The sequence below is a fragment of the Populus alba genome, chromosome 11 (assembly GCF_005239225.2).
Source record: "Populus alba chromosome 11, ASM523922v2, whole genome shotgun sequence".
Lineage (NCBI taxonomy): Eukaryota > Viridiplantae > Streptophyta > Magnoliopsida > Malpighiales > Salicaceae > Populus > Populus alba.
Window position 1 is genome coordinate 4,351,863 of NC_133294.1, and position 22,110 is coordinate 4,373,972.

The following is a 22,110-nucleotide window of genomic DNA, read 5'->3' on the forward strand; positions in this document are numbered from 1 at the left end:
GAGATGATGATTAGGCAATTAGAAGATGATGATGGTGATGGTGATGATGAGGAGGATGATGAGGATGTCAATACTAAAAAACATATGTTACCATCGAAGGTTGCAAAAAAAAAAAGAAAGATTCAAAGCACTGTAAAACAATCAACTACAAGTTATGGAAAACAGAAGAAATCTGCAACATTAGGGACATATTTCATGCCGAGAACAACTCCTGGTGCTCAGAAGTCTCTTCAGAATTGTTGGCAAAGGAAAGAAGCAGTTGAACGGTGTGATCTTGCTTTAGCGAAGTGGATGTTTGATGCATGTGTGCTATTTAATGCTGTTAACTCTATGTATTATCAGCATGCCATAGATGTTGTAACAACCATGGGTCCTGATTATAAAGGACCAAACTTGCATGCTATCCGTGGTTATTACTTGGCAAAAGCGATTGATGAAGTGAAGATTTATATTGAGACTTATCGAGAGATTTGAAAGAAGACTGGTTGCATATTAATGGCTGATGGATGGACAGATCAGAAGAGGAGGACTTTAATTAACTTCTTAGTATATTGTCCTAAAGGAACAGTTTTTTTGAAAACCGTGGATGTATCAGATGTCTCAAAGACTGCTAGATTGTTGTATCAGTTGTTTAGAGAGGTTGTTTTGTATGTTGGGGTAGAAAACATTGTGCATATGGTGACTGATAATGCTGCAAATTATGTTGCTGTTGGCAGGTTATTGATGGAAGAATTTCCTTCAATATTTTGGTCTCCTTGTACTGCTCATTGCATCAACCTCATACTCCAGGATATTGGTAAATTACAGTCAGTTTGTTGTGTTGTTAAGCATGTTTATGGTATCACAAAGTATATTTATAATCATTGTTATCCATTGTATTTGATGAGGAAGTTCACTGGAGGAAAAGAAATACTTCGTCCAGCTCCTACTCGTTTTGCCACCAATTTCATTGCATTGCAAAGCATTTTAGCTTATAAAGATGAGTTGAGAGCTATGGTGACATTTAGGAAATGGGTCTCATCTGCTTATGCTAAAGATATCAAAGGAAAAAAGTTTGTTGAGAGTGTGCTGGACTCTTTGTTTTGGGAAGAATGTGCAGTAATTGTGCGAATGAGTGAACCTTTAGTTCGAGTTCTACGATTGGTTGATGGTGATGATAGACCTTCGATGGGATATTTGTATGATGCTATTCATCATGCAAAAGAAGAAATGATGAGGAGATTTCAAAAGAGAAAGTCTAGAGTGAAACCTTTCATAGATATTATCAATAATCGGTGGGATGGACAATTTTGTAGAAGTCTTTATGCAACGGCATTTTGGTTGAATCCTCGATTTCAATATGATGCAAATATAATGGATAAACATATGAGCACCATTTCTGGACTTCTAGATGTTCTTGAGAAGTATGCACACGGAAATCTACCATTGCAAAGTAAGATTACAGGTGAAATGAAGTTTTTTAGGAATGCTGAACATGACTTTGACCAAGCGTCCGCAATAAATAATCGCACCCTTATGCCTCCAGGTATATAATTTTTATATTTAAAAATATTATTTGACATAGTCTTACACTTTAACTTAATATTTTTTTTATATAGATGAATGGTGGATGACATATGAAACCAGCGCTCCAAATCTACAACAATTGGCCATACGAGTGTTAAGTCAAACTTGTAGTTCTTCGGGATGTGAGAGAAATTGGAGTATGTTTGAACATATTCATTCCAAGAAGAGAGATAGATTGGAGCACCAAAGGCTTAATGACCTTGTTTACGTCCACTGCAATCTAAGATTGAAACAAAAGTATTTTTCTTTTCTCTAATTCCTTAAATATTATTTTATCTTATTTAGTAGCATTATTAATACTTATATTGTGTTTACCTTCACTTTTAATATATAGGAATTATTGGAAAGGACGAAATTATGATCCAATTAATGTTGAGACAATTTTCGACATTGAAAATTGGGTAGTCGAAGAGGACCTATCAATCTTGACAACAGAAGAAGTAGAGAGTTTTCACCAAGCTCTATCAACTATGACCATACAAGATACTTTAGTTGATGGTAATTAATGATTTATTATTTAGTGATAAATATTATTGAAAATAAAGTTTTGTTTAACACATAATATTTATTTTTTAATTGTGTTTGAAATGTAGATGTCATAAATGTTAATGATATTGAAGATGATTGTGACGATGAAGTTTCAAAGGAGCATGCTGATGATTTATTAGGTGTTGACGAGATTGACTTCATTCCATCGACATTTGATCCAAATTTTTCTTCCATGGAAACAGAAGAACTTAATATGTTAATTCAACATAAGTGAATGAGTTGTTGATTTAGAATTTATGTTGTTGGATGTTTTGTTTTAAATATTTTAGAATTTATGTTGTTGGAATTTATGTGGTTGGATGTTTTGTTTAAAATATTTTAGAATTTATGTGGTTGAATGTTTTGTTTTAAATATTTTAGAATTTATATTTGGTTTGTGTTTTGGATATTGAATTAAATTTATGTTGTTGGTTTATAATTTAAATTTGGTTTAAGTAAGTGTTGTATTGTAATTAGTTATGTATTTTTTTTTTTTTATAGGTTTTTTTGGGTTGACCCGGGTTAACCCGGGTCAACCCATCTAATCCGTGATCCGGAGGGTCGACCGGGTCAATGACCGGGTCGGGTTTCAAAACTATGACTATTAGAACAAGCAACACTGAAGACCAACGGTGATGTTGATTTTTACTTCATCTATTATTTGCGTGTTTTTCATCACTTTTTCTTGACATCAACTTCAAGGTTTTTTTTTTTCTTTTTTCTTTTTTTTAGTCTAAAAATTAAATGCAGATGAAAATGAGCTAGTGCCTTAAATTTTCTTCTCTTTCATACTTCAAATCTTAATTGCAAACGAATGTTATAAATAATTGAAAACGATATTCGTTTAGTTACCTGCATGATAACTATTATTGTCATCATAAAACTATCATCATTATAATATTATTTCACCATGTCACCATCATTATAATATTATAATATTTTTTTTTACATTATTATCTTATTGTTAACCACCTTTAAAAGAATTTCATTATCATTCATCATCATGATCATCTCTTTTACTGCCATAATTATTTTATTATCATTCATCATCATATAAAATATTTTATGTAAAAGTATTTTTTAAAATAATTTTTTTAAAAAACTATAAACTTATTTAATTATTTTTTTATTATTTTTCATTGAATTATTATGTGGTTACATGTTGTAGATTCAAATTTTATTTATACAGAAAATAATTTCTTAAAGATTTATTGATGATATCAAATTATAATGTAATAAAAAATTAATCTCAATTAGTATTTTCAGTTTTACTTCTCTTTTTTTATTTTTGTTATGGCAGAACAACACTGATTTTTTTTTTTTTAACATATTCTCTTCCTATGTTTTTCCAAGTCTATTTCTTTTTTTCTATTTTTTTTTTGTCTTGTCGTATATTGCTCTGGCCATTCACTTTATAACATTTTCAATATATTTTCGGTGATTATAAAAAAGATTTTTTTTTATTAACAGTTAATCATATAATTGATCCATATTTTTCAACCTTGCACGACACTTTACTCTTCTTTCATTTTTAAAGTAAAAAAAACTCAGGTCAATAACCATTTTCAAAGATCACCAGTAACTTCTGTGCATGTCCCAATCCAAGTTCTAGAATTTAATAATCGGGGAGATTGAGGTTCATAAATCTCCGTTTGATCTTTTATAAATACGACTTAAATCTATCAATATATATCCAACTCCCATATCACCATCCCTCCTTGAAATTAACCATCTGCACATTAATTTTTCTCAGCCGAACCCTAGAAATGGAGGTGATGGCCAAACTGTTATCGGAAAGTGACACAAGTAATAAAAGACTTGAATTTCCGACAGAGAGCTTGTGGGCTTTCTCCTTGCCTGCTGGTCAAAATTCAGTTGAATTCGATGCATTTGACATGCTAGGCCAACCTTGGAGATTGAAGATATCGGTTCGCAACGAAGGTAAGTATCCCAAACCTTGGATATCTGGTCAATGGGGCATCTATGTTCTTCAGAAAAGGCTTAGGCAGGGAGACAGAGTTACCTTGACTATGCATGACCAAGAGAATGGTGCCAACAATTATCGCATCATAGCTGAAAGAAAGCATTTCGGCTTCTGGTATTCGATTGATCAATAGTGGCTTTCTGGTGTATGAGATTGTGGTAGGAATATGTTTGAGAGCAAGTGTGGAAGTCGAATTATATATACTAGAATAGTGAATTATGTCAAGTTGAAATTTGTGCGCATTTCTCAGAAGTGAAATTGTGTTTGGCATTAGTTATGGGATTTTTTTTAATAGAGTTATAAGAGTAAGTTTTTATATAACAGGCTAATTAGAGTGAAAATTTTTAATTTTTGATTAAAATTTTTAATTTTTATATAACAAGTAAAATTATAGTTAATAGAATTAACTTTTTGAGTAAATTAAATGATACTTCTTCTAATTTTCTTTTCTTTTTTTTTAAAAAAATTTTAAGTCAAAAATACTTTTATCAATAGCATCCATCCAGGAGTGATCGGTCTTCTAGAATTCAGGCTACATGTGCTTTGAGTTTTTCTCTACTCTCAGTGGATCCATAAAACAAATAAGCAAAAGTATATGTAACCTAAAGTTCTTTCAAAATAATAAGTCATCGGCATGTTTTGTATAAAATATTTTACTGGAATATGTTTTTCTAAATTTATTGTACTAGTTTTCAATAAAATATTTTATAAAATTATAAGTTAATATGAATATTTTAATGAATCTTTAAATTTAGTTTATCTCTTAAAAAAAAAAACATTTTTGATTCATAAATTTCTATAAAAAACATTTTAGGGATAGTAGTTCATTCAAAATATCTTCTAATGATTTAATTAATCATTATCGCCAGCACTCCACCATCTCCATTGTCATTGCAGCTACTGCTAATATCCACCATCACCTTCATAACTGGTACTGCTTCTCCACCACCACCACCATAATCTCTATTAATACCACCTTCCATTAACATTGCTTCACCACCGCTGTAACAACCACTAACACCTCATTACTCCACCACCACCCCTTCACATATGCTTTCATGGCAATTCTTTCAAATGGGCTCCAACTTTTTGTCGTACTTTCACTAGGATCGAGACTTCCTACTTCCCTAATATCTTCCTTCTGATTAGCAGCCTCCTCAGCAAATTAAACCAAATCCTTTTTTCCTAACAAAAATTTGTAAGATAGAGTTATTTCAATTTGGGGTTTGTTTAGGGTTTTAAAAAACGTGATTAATTGTTGTTCCACTCGTAAATTGCGCATATATATATTTTTTTAAGTGATATGTTATTTTGTTCCTTTTATGTTGTATTATATATGAAAATAAATGCATTTTTTTTTTCAAAATTAAAAAATGACTTTCGTCCAAGATGTGCTTATTGTAGCTTTAATCATAAACAAGTTAATGTGCTTGTTCTACTCTTCGTTGTATTATTCTCTTGGCTTTCCAAACTGATATAAATTAACCACATCACATTGTGAGATTGAAATATTCATAAAAAGTTCCCTTTTATAGAATATTTATATCCCAACGCTTCTTTACTTAGTTACAATTTGTTTTTGTAGTATAACTGTGCTTTTTAAGATTTTTTAATTTTTTTATGTACGTAAATTATTTTTTTTGTATTTTTGAATTATTTTAATGTGTTGATATTAAAAATAAAATTTAAAAAATAATAATAAAATTTTATTTGAATACATTTTAAAATAAAAAAACATTTACCACAATTTTCAAGAATACCTTATTTAGTTTAATGTAACAAATGGTTTTGCTTAGTAAAAGAAGACGAAAATGGGGTAATTGCTAAAATTAATGTCTATCCTGGAAAGCGCCAAACTCTAATGTTTTATGATCATGATTTATTACATAAAAGAGTAATCATAAGGACCGGCAATCATGATTTTTTAAAAATAAATTAAAACTGTATTGTTTTGATTTTTTAAAAATTCTTGTTTTTTTTTTTTTTTTTGCATCGACCTCCTGGTTGGTGAACTGAGTCTTCTTCTACGTCAGGTCTTGAAGTGGGCAATCCAAGTCTAGCAGCGCGAATCTGTTTTTCCTGTGAGCAGGCATGTCATGGACTGAGAGCCTGGCTCTTGCCATGTATGAAAACACAACTTGAAAATACTCGAGACTTGTAAACCATAAGTGATGGTGCACGTTACGGCCTTTCATTTCCCTAAAGAATATAGCGTGATAGCAAAGGATTTGAGATCTATACAGTAAGTCTTGAATTCAAATCAAGATATGCATTTCTTGTAAGAATATGGGACAGCCGGGATTTTATTCACTCACCTGAACCTACAAAGTACACTTTTTGGGAGGTGAGGTTTCCTCGAATCCAAAAATAAAAAAATTACAGCCTTTCGTGATAAATGAATTAAAAAAAATAATAGTAAACTTTAGCTATGCACTTAATTAGGTAATGAATCTTGCTTTGGAGAATCAAATTATATATATATATATCCACACCAGCACGGGGGATATGCATGGCCATGGCACCCTAAAGGTTGTTAGATGTTATGATTTTGTCAACAGATTAAGATTTAATTATGATACAAAGGAGACCAAGAAATATTTGTCTTCAACCCATCTTTTTCTAGGAATGTTTGATGGCGGCGGATCGAACATGTGTTACTAGTGACTAAATTATTGGAATGCTCGCACTGTTGGCGCATTTATTGTCTACTCTCAATGGATCTATAGATTGCAGAAAAGTAATGTTCATAGGGCTGCTATGCTAAACTTCTAGTCTTTGACCGATGAAAAACAAAATAAATTATATTAACTTACACCCAAACACATAGATCAACGTTCACATCGAGATAGAAAGTCGAGCATTCCAAATTTTAAAATACTTCTACATGAATTGTGAAAATATAGAGGAAACAATTTATATTATTACAAAAGTAACTACGGAGAATATATAAAGCAAATACCTCCTCCATGGATAAGAGATAAATACAAAGAGAAAGAGAAAGAGAAAGAAAGAGAAAGTGATAGAGAGTTTTCTCTCTTATTTTTATATCCTCGTGATGAGAATAATAATAGATAATTAACTACATATAAAAAATCATCTTATCTTTCATATTCATATCTGAAATTTAGAAACATCTCAATTTCATTTCTTTTAATTTGAAGATAAAAAATTTGCGTTGTTAGTTGTTAATAACGAAAAAAACTCGAATTTGACCTCAGATCTGATAAATCCTCCAATAGCTTCAATTAACATCTTGAAGGTACTAATAAAAAAAATATAATCTTATATCTTGAATTACATAATTTAAGAAAATTTAAAAAATTTTCGACAGAATAATCTACCAGTATACAGGGAAGATTATGTGGTATTGAAAATTACCAATGGACACAACAATGGAATATCACCTTTGAAAATTAACATGTCAGGATTTTTATTCCATTAATAATTTCATTGGTAATTTTCAGTATCAATAGAAATTCTATTGGTGAAATATTAGTGTCTAAAATTCAGTTTTAATTGTCCTTTTTTTGTCAGAATTGGAAATCACATAAAGAAAAATAAAATTAGAAACTGTCGCTGGTTTTTTTATAGCCATTTAAAGTCACCTGATATACCATTAAATAAATCTTTCAACCAAAGAAGCTAATGCTAATGTAATTTCAAATCCAAATGTGTGAAGGAAGAAATTTGATGATGACCTGAAACAGAGTGCAATGGATCTGGGTTTGTAAGCTGTTTCTTGGTAGGCTGGGCTTGGTGCTGAAGAGACTGACTAATGAAGCTTGGAGATTGGATTTCTGTAATTGTATAGAGTTTCTACCCAACAAACAAATTGGAGTCAAAATCATATATTCCCAGTCACATAATTGGAGGAGATATTTACACAAATACAACAGTTTTTTATATTGGAATGAGGGCAGACGAATATCGAGTGATTTTTTTACATATTTATTGTATTACTGCTTTAATTATTTTACTTTTTTATCCTATTTAGAGATACTAATGCTAATTAGATTATATAGTAGCTATATAGCTTTTCAATGAAGATTCTTTTCTGATTAGGATTTCGATGTAAAAATGGTATAAATAGGAATGTTTGACTTACATTTTAGAGTTATTAATATTCAAAATTTATCAAATCATAGTGTTGTCTGTTGGAGCTCACTAATTCGATCAAATAATTAACACTTGAACACACAGAGGAGATTTCTTTTGTTTGTTTTTTTTTCCTTTCAACAGGGGCAAATATTATTTTTCTTGTAAACAATTATTGAAAGTGAAGTTACAAGAGGAAGTAAAGACAGAGTGCTCTAGTTATTCATGAAATATATGTTACACTAGCAGAAAACAAGGTACTGAATTCTCTGAAGAACAAATGCACTAACTGGAACCCTTTGACTTGCAACAAATCCAAGCAACATTCAATAGAAAAAATGTACCTTATTTGGTATTTTACAAATACAAGTAAATGACAGAGCAGAGTACCCCCTTGTGCGACGGATTCTTGGTGCTTTGGATAAAGAGCATCCTTTCAATGGTTTCGGACCTGAAATGTTGCAAGAGAACTTAAGATTTATTGATTATTCAATGATTAAATGTGTTCTGGAATATAAAATTTACACGAATTAAGACCCGGAAGAGGTGTGCCTATGAAGTTGAAGAGCTGCTAGCAGTGTCACGTCTCTGCTGCAATGTTGATGATCCAACATAAATATACGGTGTGTGAGATATCTTTTGCCAATCCACCCCGTTCCCTCTCTGACATCGTTCTTCGAGTTCAGGACAACCTCTGATGGACAAATGTTGGAGTGCGCGGAGTCGTTGGAGACCTTCTGGCAAAGACTTGATGTTTTGGCAATCTGAGATTGTCAAAGATCGAAGTGAAACGAGGTTCTCCACCCACGCTGGTAATTCCATGACTTCTGGACAGTCGTGAATTTCCAGGTTTTGCAATGTTGTAATAAATTGTAGTCCCTCAGGCAGAGATGCCAGCCCTGTGCAGCTTAAAATGCTTAGACTTTTAAGTGCAGAGAGATGTTGCAAGCCATTTGGCAAAGACACCAGATTTGAACAGTACATAATAGTTAGGCGTTCAAGGGCTGTGGCATGTTGCATCCGACTCGACAGGGAAGCTAAGCTGTGACAATTCTCAATGGAGAGTGATCGCAGCGAACTCAATCCTTCTAGGCTTTCCTCTGGCAGGGAGACTAAATTAGGACACTCGATAATCTCCAAGGACTCCAGAGAAGTCAGATTTGTCAAACCATGTGGCAAAGAGTGTAGCTCCTGAAACCAGCCTATTTTCAGAAACTTCAAGTTCTGGAGTTGTCCAACATTTGCAGGCAATGAACGAAGTTTGGGACAGGAGGAAATTGTCAAAGACAAGAGAGGCAAGTTGTTTTCTATGAGTGCTTTTGGTATATAGAGTAACTCAGGAAAATTGCCAATAATGAGAGTGGAGATTGATCGTAGCTGTTCTACAGACCGTAGCATCACTGGGTGGCAGTTTCTGATCTCTACATGTTGAAGAGATGGAAACCATGGCATGGTGATCAAAACTGGGCAGTTGATGATAGTTAATTTGTTCAAGCAAGTGAATGCTTCCACCAGATTGGTGCTCCAGGTTTCCAACTTGGGAAAATCTTTGAGAGAGAACTCGTTCAATGATGGAAAAGCTCTCATGCCACCAAAGAACTCTTTGCCGATGTTCACTACAGAATCCATTCCTTGGATACGGAGAACTTTCAGCAGCGGCAATTCCCCAAGTGTGGGGAGGATTTCACAATTTGTGCAGTTGGCTAACTCAAGCTGTATCAGATTGCAGAGGGCGGCTGCGTTCATCCAATTTGGAAACTCAGTTCCTGGATAGCCATTCACAAACAACTTCTTTATCCTGGAGTTTGGCTTCAATGTTGAATGCAGTAAAATCCTTGCAATTTCAACACTATGATGTCCTGTTTGGCTTCTTGGTCCCCTCATGTTACCACTCAGCTTATGTTCATCAGCATCTCCCCATGACAATCCCAACGAGTTAAGTTGCATATTTTCCAAACAAGATTTATGTATGGTCCCAGGAAGATCTTCTGAAAGTACATATGTCCGTGGAATATGCCAACGTTCCACATTCTCGAGATGTTTAATTTCCAGTTCACCTCGAAGATTTTGTAGCTCTGGTAACTGAAATATGCCATCCTCCCTTGTTTTGCCAGCTATAAATATAGGCAAGCTCTGAAGATTTCTCAATCTCCCAATAAAACCTGGCAAACGAGCAAGTCTTGCACAGTTTTTTATCTTCAGATGTCTCAGGCTGGTCATTATTCTCGTCCTTTTGGGTAACTTTTGAAGATTATAGCAACTTGATAAATCTAGTGTCTGCAATTGAAGGTTACAAATAGATGCTGGTAATTTTTCAATTGGAGTGTTGGAGAGATCAAGATATCTGAGGTATGTCAAGTCACCAACGGATTTGTGCAAAATTTTTATGCCAAACCCACTCAAATTCAGAATTCTGAGGTACTTGAAGCTTGAAATTAAATTCCTGATGGCTTTCTCCGATGCATCTCCTAGAGACAACAAATTGAGAGTACGCAGTCCCTTTGCTCTGTACAAGGCTTTATGAATCAGGCTGGACGAAGAATTGCAATCAACAAAAGCATGTCTAGTTGTTGTGAAGAAATCACACACTTTTGGCAAGGAGTGGCTCTGTGCCAAGGTCCCTTGTTGTTCAGTCTTCCCTGCAGTTAGGAATTCATTACCAGCAACTGACATGGCAAGCAACTGACATGGCAAGATCATGAATAAGATCATGCATTTTAATCCTTGTCGTGCTGCTGTCATCACATCCACTCACCACTTCAAAAAAAGACATCCTTAGCAGATCATTGAGATAGTCGGAGCCGATGTCTTCAGGTTCGGACACCCGATCATGAGCAGAACGTTGAGCTAATCCCCCGGCAATCCATTGATGGATCAACTTTTCCTTGCATATTTCAAATTTCTTCGGAAAAACCGCACAATAAGCAAAGCATCTCTTTAAATGTGATGGCAGATGATCGAAACTCAACTTTAGGACCTGCAGTATTTTATTCTCCCCTCCATCAAAGATTCCATAATTCGCTCCCTTGCACCCTCAACCACTCACTTTCTTCGCGTTTGAACCGCATTAAGCTTCCAAGAACTTTGGCTGCCAAAGGCACTCCTTTGCACTTGTCAATGATCTGTTTTCCAATAGGTAGTAAGTTTGGAAACCATTTTCATCTCCATCAGGAAAGGCTCGCTGCTTGAACAAAGTCCAACAATCATCCTTGGACAGGGCTTCCAAATGGTAAGCAGGGCTACTGCCCATTATGGATGCTACTTTCCGGCTCCGGCTGGTGACAATAACTTTGTTTCCATTTGTACCATCCCCTAGCAGATTCTTTACTTTATCCCATTCATCTGGATCCTCATTCCAAACATCATCCAGCACAAGGAGATATCTTTTTCCGTACAATGCTTTCCTCAATTGTGACTGCAGCAAACCCATCTGGGACATCGAATAATACTTGCCCTTCGCAGCATAATCCAACATTTCACTCATAATCTTCCTAGGATTGAAATCACCATATAGGGAGATCCAAATCTTCAAATCAAAATGCTTCTTCACTCTCTCATCATTGTAGGCTAATTGAGCAACGGTTGTTTTTCCAATACCTCCAATCCCAATTATTGAAATCACCCTGACATCAGTATTAGATTCCAATAACATTTTCACAACCTTTTCGACATCCTCTTTTCTACCACAAACTTCAGACTCAACTATGTGAGGTCCAGTTTCTCTCCCTTCTCTATTACCGGTCTCTGGTAGTCTCGACATGAGAACTTCCTTAAGTTGGAACTCACCCATCTCCTTCGCTATATCATCCAATCTCTCCCTAATATCTCTCAGCTTGCGCAAGTTTATGAAATAATTTGGAACTGATTCAACAACATGAGAAGCCAACCGTACCTTTCTATTCATCAGCTCACCAAATTCCTCTGCCAGAAGCTTTCCTTTACCTAGTATTCCCGTGTCGTAACTCGGAGAATATGTGAAGCGGTCACTTTCGAGCACTTGTTTGGACAAAACTCGAGCATGGATCATGTCCAATAAATCTTCTGCATCATAGGCCACATCTTTAAGTTTTTGCAGCCAAATCTTGATCTTCTTATCTCCATGTTGTCTCTCCTCTGCATCTTCGATCACAGCTTGAATTATGGGAAGCCTATCCTGCAGCTTTTGCATCTCCTTCTCGTAATCTCCACGAGTCGTTGATTTTCTTGTAATCACAAGAGCCAACTTATCAAACACAACTTGTAAAAGGGGAGATACTACTAAAGCATCCATGATGATCTTCTAGCAGTCTGCAAGCAGACTGGAAAGGATTTTTCTTTTTCCTTATTTCTCTCTTTTCTTTTTCAGCTTCCTTCTTGCAAGATGCCTCTCTGCTTCTGCCTGGAACCGACAGTCGACCTTATTGATAAGAGTAGAACAACTAGAAATTTCTTTATTAATTAATAGAACAACTAGAAATTAGAAAAAATATCTTATTTATTCTCTTACAAATACCTCACAACTTTTCTTTACTCTCCTTTTTACTTTTTATATTATTTCTATGATACATATTTAGGCTTGGATGCACTCCTTGTCTTTATCTTGTAAAAATTTGGTGCTCCAAGTGGCATCGAATTGATGCCCACCATTGCTGACTTGGGTAGCTGATAAGTAATTTATTATCAACCATAAAAGAATCAGGAAAGAAAAAACAAAAGTAGGAAGGATTTTATATTATTACCAGCATAATCAAGAATAACCTATTGGCTATATTTTATAGCCCACTAAACTTGGAAAGTTAAACAATATGTTCAAAAATAGAAAAGCACTAACAACACAAAACTACCAATAAAAAACTATCCTCCCACCGCACTAGTTTCCAGCAACCATCAGTAATCAGCAAAGACCTATTTCTCATACACTCCTCATAATTAACACTTGAACACACAGAGGACATTTCTTTTGTTTGTTGTTTTTTCCGTATTTTGTATTTTACAAATACAAGTAAATGACAGAGCGGAGTACCCCTTCTAGGACGGATTCTTGGTGCTTTGGATAAAGACCATCCTTTCAATGGTTTCGGACCTGAAATGTTGCAAGAGAACTTAAGATTTATTGATTATTCAATGATTAAGTGTGTTTTGGAATAGAAAATTTACACGAGTTAAGACCTGGAAGAGGTGTGCCTATGAAGTTGAAGAGCTGCTAGCAGTGTCACGTGACTGCTGCAATGTTGATGATCCAACATAAAATACGGTGTGTGAGATATTTTTTGCCAATCCACGCCGTTCCCTCTCTGACATCGTTTTTCGAGTTCAGGACAACCTCTGATGGACAAATGTTGGAGTGCGCGGAGTCGTTGGAGACCTTGTGGGAAAGACTTCATGTTTTGGCAATCTGAGATTGTCAAAGATCGAAGTGAAACGAGGTTCTCCACCCACGCTGGTAATTCCATGACTTCTGGACAGTCGTGAATTTCCAGGTTTTGCAATGTTGTAATAAATTGTAGTCCCTCAGGCAGAGATGCCAGCCCTGTGAAGCTTAAAATGCTTAGACTTTTAAGTGCAGAGAGATGTTGCAAGCCATTTGGCAAAGACACCAGATAATAGTTAGGCTGTGGGATGTTGCATCCGACTCGGCAGAGAAGTTAAGCCGTGACAATTCTCAATGGAGAGTGATCGCAGCGAACTCAATCCTTCTAGGCTTTCCTCTGGCAAGGAGACTAAATTAGGACACTCGATAATCTCCAAGGACTCCAGAGAAGTCAGATTTATCAAACCATGTGGCAAAGAGTGTAGCTCCTGAAACCAACATTTGCAGGCAATGAACAAAGTTTGGGACAGGAGGAAATTGTCAAAGACAAGAGAGGCAAGTTGTTTTCTATGAGTGCTTTTGGTATATAGAGTAACTCCGGAAAATTGCCAATAATGAGAGTGGAGATTGATCGTAGCTGTGCTACAGACCGTAGCATCACTGGGTGGCAGTTTCTGATCTCTACATGTTGAAGAGATGGAAACCATGGCATGGTGATCAAAACTGGGCAGTTGATGATAGTTAATTTGTTCAAGCAAGTGAATGCTTCCACCGGATTGGTGCTCCAGGTTTCCAACTTAGGAAAATCTTTGAGAGAGAACTCGGTCAATGATGGAAAAGCTCTCATGCCACCAAAGAACTCATTGCCGATGTTCACTACAGAATCCATTCCTTGGATACGGAGAACTTTCAGCAGCGGCAATTCCCCAAGCGTGGGGAGGCTTTCACAATTTGTACAGTTGGCTAACTTAAGTTGTATCAGATTGCAGAGGGCGGCTGCGTGCATCCAATCGGGAAACTCAGTTCCTGGATAGCCATTCACAAACAACTTCTTTATCCTGGAGTTTGGCTTCAATATTGAATGAAGTAAATACCTTAAGATTCCAGCACTATGATGTCCTGTTTGGCTTCTTGGTCCCCTCACGCTACGACTCAGCTTATGTTCATCAGCATCTCCCCATGACAATCCCAACGAGTTAAGTTGCATATTTTCCAATTTATAGCTTGCAGTGAAATGACTATGTTAGAAAACGTGCTTTGAACTGCTATTGTTGGAGTCATAAACATTGTTTAGTGGTTTGAATAATTCAAACCTGTTCCTTTACTTAGCTTTCAGTTATTTCTTTTATCCATGATTGTGATCATGGCGTAATCTTAGGACCATAATGTTAGTGGGTGGTTATTTATCAAGCTTTAAATTGTAATGCTTCAGACATAAATTGTATTCAGTTTTTCACCTTCAAATATATTACTCTCATTGTCTACTTTATTTTACTGCAGCAACTCTGTTTCTTCTTTGTTTATTGTAAAACAAGAACAATTGATATTGAAGCTCTTTTCTTAAAGGGACCTATGTGAGTTTGATACGTCATGGAAGCCGAAGCTAGTTTCTCATCAATTGTTCCGCCAATGTTTGATGGAGACAACTACCAGATTTGGGCAGTACGCATGGAGACATACTTGGATGCTTTGGATTTTTGGGAAGCAGTGGAAGAAGACTATGAAATCCATGCACTTCCTAACAATCCCACCATGGCACATATCAAAGCGCATAAGGAGAAGAAAACAAAGAAATCAAAGGCAAAAGCCTGTTTTTTTGCTGCAATCTCATCCACCATCTTTACTCGTATCATGTCTCTGAAGTCAGCAAAGGAGATATGGGATTATCTCAAGACTGAATACGAAGGAGATGAAAGGATCCAAGGGATGCAAGTGCTGAACTTTGTACGTGATTTTGAGTTGCAGAGGATGAAAAAGACTGAATTCATCAAAGAGTATTTTGACAGGTTGCTTAACATTGCTAGCCGAGTCAGATTACTTGGCTCGTCTCTACCAGAATCAAGGATTGTCCAGAAAATTCTTGTAACAATTCCTGAAAAATTTGAGGCAACAATTACATCCTTATAAAACACTAAGGATATGTCCAAAATCACTCTATCAGAGATGTTGAATGCATTATAAGCACAAGAGCAAAGAAGGATTATGAGGCAGGAAGAAGATGTTGAGGGAGCCTTATTTGTCAAGCATAAAGAGAACAAATACTACAAAAAATATAAGGGTAAAAGCCAGCAAAGTTCAAATGGAGATTTTAAGGCCAACAACAACAGGAGCAATACTGGAAACAAGAAGGGATCTTATCCTCCATGCCAGCATTGTAATAAAAAATCTCATCCACATTTTAAATGCTGGAGAAGACCAAACGCCAAGTGCAACAAATGCAATCAGATGGGGCATGAAGCTGTTATCTGTAAGAGCAAAAATCAACAACATGGTGAAGAGGCACAAATTGTTGATCAAGAGGAAGAAGATCAACTATTCATGGCTATATGTTTCTCTAGCATTGAATCAAGTGAGAGTTGACTTATTGACAGTGGTTGTACTAACCACAGACACATGACAAGGATCTATTCAGAGAACTAAGGAGCTCAAACACGTCAAAAGTTCGAATTGGAAATGGCAAGTACATAACTGTGGAAGGAAAGGGAACAGTTGCAATTTCAACTTGTTTAGGTACAAAGTTCATTTCTGATGTGTTGCATGTTCTTGAAATTGATCAAAACTTGTTTAGTGTTGGACAACTAATTGAAAAAGGTTATAAAGTTGTGTTCAAAGACAAAAGTTGATTGATTAAAGATGCAAATGGCCATGATATTTTCAAAGTAAAAATGAAAGGAAAAAGCTTTGCTCTAAATCCAATGGAGGAGGAGCAAACTGCTTTCCTAATCAAAGAAAATATCACAGATGTTTGGCACAAGAGGCTTGGGCATTATCATCATAAGGGGTTGTTGCAGATGAAATCTAAGATGATGGCAAATGATCTTCCAGCACTTGATGATCACATTCCAAATTGCAAAGCATGTCAGTCTGGAAAGCAAAGCAAGAAACCATTTCCCAAAGTAACATTGAGAGCAACAAAGAAGCTGCAATTGATTCATACTGACATTGCAGGCCCACAAAGAACACCTTCTCTAAATGGCAGTCTCTATTATGCTATTTTCATTGATCACTTCTCTCGTATGTGTTGGATTTTCTTTTTGAAGCACAAGTTAGAGGTGGCTCAAGTTTTCTGTAACTTTAAAGCCAGAGTTGAAAATGAGAGTGGCTGTAAAATTCAAATTCTCAGATCAGAAAATGGCAAGGAGTACACCTCTAATTAATTCAACAACTTTTATGAGGAGGCAGGCATTCAACATCAATTAACTGCTCCATACACTCCACAACAAAATGGAGTTAGTGAGAGATGAAACAGATTCATCTTGGAGATGACAAGATGTATGTTGCATGAGAAGAATCTACCAAAGAAGTTCTGGGCAGAAGCAGCAAACACTGCTGTTTTTTTGCAAAACTGACTTCTAACCAGAGCTGTAAAGGATCAAACACCATTTGAGGTATGGTATGGTTATAAACCATCTTTGAACTTCCTTAAAATTTTTGGATGTTTGTGCTTCACTTTTGTTCCATAGATCAAAAGAGATAAACTAGATGAAAGAGCACTTCCAGGCATTTTCATTGGCTACAGCTTGGTTGCAAAAGCTTATAAAGTTTTCCAGCCACAAACTGGAAAAATTATTATAAGCAGAGATGTGCACTTTATGAAGAACGAAAATTGGAACTGGGATGATGCAAAGAAGATGAATTCAACCTCAAAAGAGCCAAAGATAAACTTTGTTGGTTCGAACATGGAAGAACAAAACATAGATGACTGGCAGAATGTCATGACAGATGACACTCCCATCAGAGGCATAAGACTACTTTCTGATGTTTATCAAAGATGCAACATTGTTGTGTGTGAACCTGCAGATTTTGAAGAAGCCAAGATGGATCAAAATTGGATTGCTGCAATGAAGGAGGAGTTGTTCATGATTGAAAGGAACAAAACATGGGAGTTGGTTGATCGACCTCAAAACAGAAAGGTAATTGGAGTCAAGTGGGTGTATAGAACCAAGCTTAATGCTAATGGCTCAATCAATAAGCATAAGGCCAGGCTCGTGGTCAAAGGATATGCTTAAATATTCGGCGTGGATTACTCAGATACATTTGCACCAGTAGCCAGACTCGACACTATCAGGCTTTTACTTGTTATTGCATCTCAAGAAAATTGAAAGGTGTACCAGCTAGATGTCAAGTCGGCGTTCTTGAATGGTTTGTTGCAGGAGAAGATTTATGTAGAGCAACCAGAAGGCTACATAAAAGGAGAAGAAGACAAAGTTTGTCTTCTTAAAAAAGCTCTCTACGGATTGAAGCAAGCTCCAAGATGGTATAGTAGAATTGATGAACATCTGCAGAATTTAGGATTTGCTAAAAGCTTCTCTGAATCAACATTGTATGTCAAGCATAATGGAGCTAACATTCTGATTATCTCACTATATGTTGATGATCTGCTTGTGACAGGAAACAACACAAGTTTTGTGGAGAAGTTTAAGCAAGAAATGATGGAGGTTTTTGAGATGACAGATCTCGGTTTGATGACTTTCTTTCTTGGAATGGAAATTATGCAGGATGAATGAAGTCTTTATCTGTCAGAAGAAATACGCCAAGGAGATTCTAAAGAAGTTTAAACTTGAAGAATGCAAGGAAATGAGCACTCCTATGAACCAAAAGGAAAAGCTCTGTAAAGAAGATGGAACAGACAAGATTGATCAAGCACATTTCAGAAGTCTGGATGGTTGCTTAATGTATCTCACAACAATTAGGCCTGACATTTTGAATGTTGTAACTATCTTGTCTTGGTTTACGCATTGTGCAAGTGAACTGCATCTTAAGGCTGCAAAGAGGGTGATTAGATATGTCAAAGGCACATTTAAATATTTTGGCATTAAATTCACAAGGAGCAAAGAGCTCAAGCTGGTTGGTTTCTCAGACAGTGATTGGGGAGGTTCCATTGATGATTTAAGGAGCACTTCAGGCTAATGTTTCACACTTGGTTCTGGTGTTTTTTCATGGTGCTCGAAAAAACAAGAAATCATAGCTCAATCCATTGCTAAAGCAGAGTTTGTTGCTGCAACAGCTACTGTTAATCAAGCTTTATGGCTGAGGAAAATTTTAATTGATCTTAACTTAGAGTAGAAGGAAAGCATTGAGGTTCTTGTTGACAACCAAGCTGCTATTGTTATATCACATAATCATGTATTTCATGGCAAAACTAAGCATTTCAACATTAAGTTGTTCTTCTTAAGGGAAGTACAAAAAGATGGAGCTATTGTTCTTGTCTACTGCAAAACAGAAGATCAGGCTACATACATTTTCACCAAACCTCTACCAATTAGCAAGTTTGAATTTCTAAGGGCAAAACTTGGAGTTTGCAGTTACTAAAGCAAGCAAGAGTGTTAGAAAACATGCTTTGAACTGCTATTGTTGGAGTCATAAACATTGTTTAGTGGTTTGAATAATTCAAACCTGTTCCTTTACTTAGCTTTCAGTTATTTCTTTTATCCATGATTGTGATCATGGCGTAATCTTAAGACCATGATGTTAGTGGGTGGTTATTTATCAAGCTTTAAATTGTAATGCTTCATACGTAAATTATATTCAGTTTTTCACCTTCAAATATATTACTCTCATTTTCTACTTTATTGCAGGAACTCTGTTTCTTCTTTGTTTATTCTAAAACAACAACAGACTAAAATCTGTAGGTACATTCTCGAGGTGTTTAATTTTCAGTTCACCTCGAAGATTTTGTAGCTCTAGTAACTGAGATAAGTCATCCTCCCGTGTTTTGCCAACTATAAATATAGGCAAGCTCTGAAGATTTCTCATTCTCCCAGTAAAACCTGGCAAGCGAGCAAGTCTTGCACAGTTTTTTATCTTTAGATGTCTCAGGCTGGTCATTATTCTCGTCTTTTTGGGTAACTTCTGAAGATTATAGCAACTTGATAAATCTAGTGTCTGCAATTGAAGGTTACAAATAGATGCTGGTAATTTTTCAATTGGAGTGTTGGAGAGATCAAGATATCTCAGGTATGTCAAGTCACCAACGGATTTGTGCAACAGTTTTATGCCAAACCCACTCAAATTCAGAATTCTGAGGTACTTGGAGCTTGAAATTAAATTCCTGATGGCTTTCTCCGATGCATCTCCTAGAGACAACAAATTGAGAGTACGCAGTCCCTTTGCTCTGTACAAGGCTTTATGAATCAGGCTGGACGAAGAATTGCTATCAACCACAGCATGTCTAGTTGGTGTGAAGAAATCACACACTTTTGGCAAGGAGTGGCTCTGTTCCAAGGTCCCTTGTTGTTCAGTCTTCCCTGCAGTTAGGAATTCATTACCAGCAACTGATATAGCAAGATCATGAATAAGATCATGCATTTTAATCCTTGTCGTGCTGCTGTCATCACATCCACTCACCACTTCCAAAAAAGACATCCTTAGCAGATCATTGAGATAGTCGGAGCCGATGTCTTCAGGTTCGGACACCCGATCATGAGCAGAACGTTGAGCTAATCCCCCGGCAATCCATTGATGGATCAACTTTTCCTTGCATATTTCAAATTTCTTCGGTAAAACCGCACAATAAGCAAAGCATCTCTTTAAATGTGATGGCAGATGATCGAAACTCAACTTTAGGACCTGCAGTATTTTATTCTCCCCTCCATCAAGATTCCATGATTCGCTCCCTTGCACCCTCAACCACTCACTTTCTTCGCGTTTGAACCGCATTAAGCTTCCAAGAACTTTGGCTGCCAAAGGCACTCCTTTGCACTTGTCAATGATCTGTTTTCCAATAGGTAGTAAGTTTGGAAAACCATTTTCATCTCCATCGGGAAAGGCTCGCTGCTCGAACAAAGTCCAACAATCATCCTCGGACAGGGCTTCCAAATGGTAAGCAGGGCTACTGCTCATTATGGATGCTACTTTCCCGCTCCGGCTGGTGACAATAACTTTGTTTCCATTTGTACCATCCCCTAGCAGATTCTTTACTTTATCCCATTCATCTGGATCCTCATTCCAAACATCATCCAGCACAAGGAGATATCTTTTCCCGTACAATGCTTTCCTCAATTGTGACTGCAGCAAACTGATCACAGCATAATCCAACATTTCTCTCATAATCTTCCTAGGATTGAAATCATCATATAGGGAGATCCAAATCTTCAAATCAAAATGCTTCTTCACTCTCTCATCATTGTAGGCTAATTGAGCAACGGTTGTTTTTCCAATACCTCCAATCCCAATTATTGAAATCACCCTGACATCAGTATTAGATTCCAATAACATTTTCACAACCTTTTCGACATCCTCTTTTCTACCACAAACTTCAGACTCAACTATGTGAGGTCCAGTTTCTCTCCCTTCTCTATTACCGGTCTCTGGTAGTCTCGACATGAGAACTTCCTTAAGTTGGAACTCACCCATCTCCTTCGCTATATCATCCAATCTCTCCCTAATATCTCTCAGCTTGCGCAAGTTTATGAAATAATTTGGAACTGATTCAACAACATGAGAAGCCAACCGTACCTTTCTATTCATCAGCTCACCAAATTCCTCTGCCAGAAGCTTTCCTTTACCGAGTATTCCCGTGTCGTAACTCGGAGAATATGTGAAGCGGTCACTTTCGAGCACTTGTTTGGACAAAACTCGAGCATGGATCATGTCCAATAAATCTTCTGCATCATAGGCCACATCTTTAAGTTTTTGCAGCCAAATCTTGATCTTCTTATCTCCATGTTGTCTCTCCTCTGCATCTTCGATCACAGCTTGAATTATGGGAAGCCTATCCTGCAGCTTTTGCATCTCCTTCTCGTAATCTCCACGAGTCGTTGATTTTCTTGTAATCACAAGAGCCAACTTATCAAACACAACTTGTAAAAGGGGAGATACTACTAAAGCATCCATGATGATCTTCTAGCAGTCTGCAAGCAGACTGGAAAGGATTTTTCTTTTTCCTTATTTCTCTCTTTTCTTTTTCAGCTTCTGCCTGGAACCGACAGTGGACCTTATTGATAAGACTTTGACTACTGTCCACGAAAATTCATCACTAGTAGTATTTTTCTAAATTTATTATATTTGTTTCAATTTGAACAAAAATCGGTTTAATGAATTAATTTTCCAATTAACCTGAAAGAATTCTTTCATCTTTTTTTTTTAAAGAATAAAAGCATGAGAACCTATTTTCTGCTTCTCAAAATAAGAAAACATATTTTATATAGATCCAAAATAAACATTGTACTAAGACCTTGTGATTACTCTTTAATTTAAAATTTAATTTGGATTGAGTTTTATTTTGATTTACATTTTTTAAATAAAAATAAAATTATTTTATTTAAAAAAACATGAAATGTATTATTTTAATAAAATAAATAAATTAATTCTTCTATCTGTAAATTGATTCGACTAACTTTCCATCCGAGCCTTGAGAGAATTCTTATAACTATGCCCAAAAGAGTATATTAGCATAGCTCAATACGAGAATAGTTGAAGGACTGTA

The 22,110-nt window shown here is 35.9% G+C and overlaps 4 protein-coding genes across 5 annotated transcripts; 1 reads left to right on the top strand and 3 right to left on the bottom strand.

Annotated features, from left to right (window-relative positions):
- The first annotated feature begins 495 nt into the window (after positions 1-495).
- LOC118061403 (uncharacterized) lies at positions 496-4,211 on the top strand. The gene is made up of 2 exons (XM_035074826.2): positions 496-1,525; positions 3,928-4,211. The coding sequence occupies exons 1-2, from the start codon at positions 496-498 to the stop codon at positions 4,209-4,211; spliced, it is 1,314 nt and encodes a 437-aa protein (XP_034930717.2).
- Positions 4,212-7,639: 3,428 nt separating this feature from the next.
- LOC118061383 (putative disease resistance protein At3g14460) lies at positions 7,640-10,915 on the bottom strand. 2 transcript variants are annotated; one of them, XR_004689559.2, is made up of 3 exons: positions 8,711-10,915; positions 8,518-8,624; positions 7,640-7,894 (listed from the first exon to the last, which is right to left on the bottom strand). XR_004689559.2 is itself a non-coding variant. In XM_035074815.2 (2 exons), exon 1 carries the CDS (start codon positions 10,913-10,915, stop codon positions 8,726-8,728), a length of 2,190 nt encoding a protein of 729 aa, XP_034930706.1. In that variant the 3' UTR covers positions 8,327-8,624; positions 8,711-8,725. The 2 variants fall into 2 exon arrangements, 1 of the variants encoding a protein (XP_034930706.1); XM_035074815.2 differs by lacking the exon at positions 7,640-7,894 and having other exon boundaries at positions 8,327-8,624.
- A 325-nt stretch (positions 10,916-11,240) lies between these two features.
- LOC140956166 (putative disease resistance protein RGA3) lies at positions 11,241-12,443 on the bottom strand. Its single transcript, XM_073412658.1, has one exon. The coding sequence runs from the start codon at positions 12,441-12,443 to the stop codon at positions 11,241-11,243; it is 1,203 nt and encodes a 400-aa protein (XP_073268759.1).
- A 6,843-nt stretch (positions 12,444-19,286) lies between these two features.
- On the bottom strand, positions 19,287-21,518 carry LOC118061382 (putative disease resistance protein RGA4). Its single transcript, XM_035074814.2, has one exon. The coding sequence runs from the start codon at positions 21,516-21,518 to the stop codon at positions 19,287-19,289; it is 2,232 nt and encodes a 743-aa protein (XP_034930705.1).
- Between the last annotated feature and the right edge of the window lie 592 nt (positions 21,519-22,110).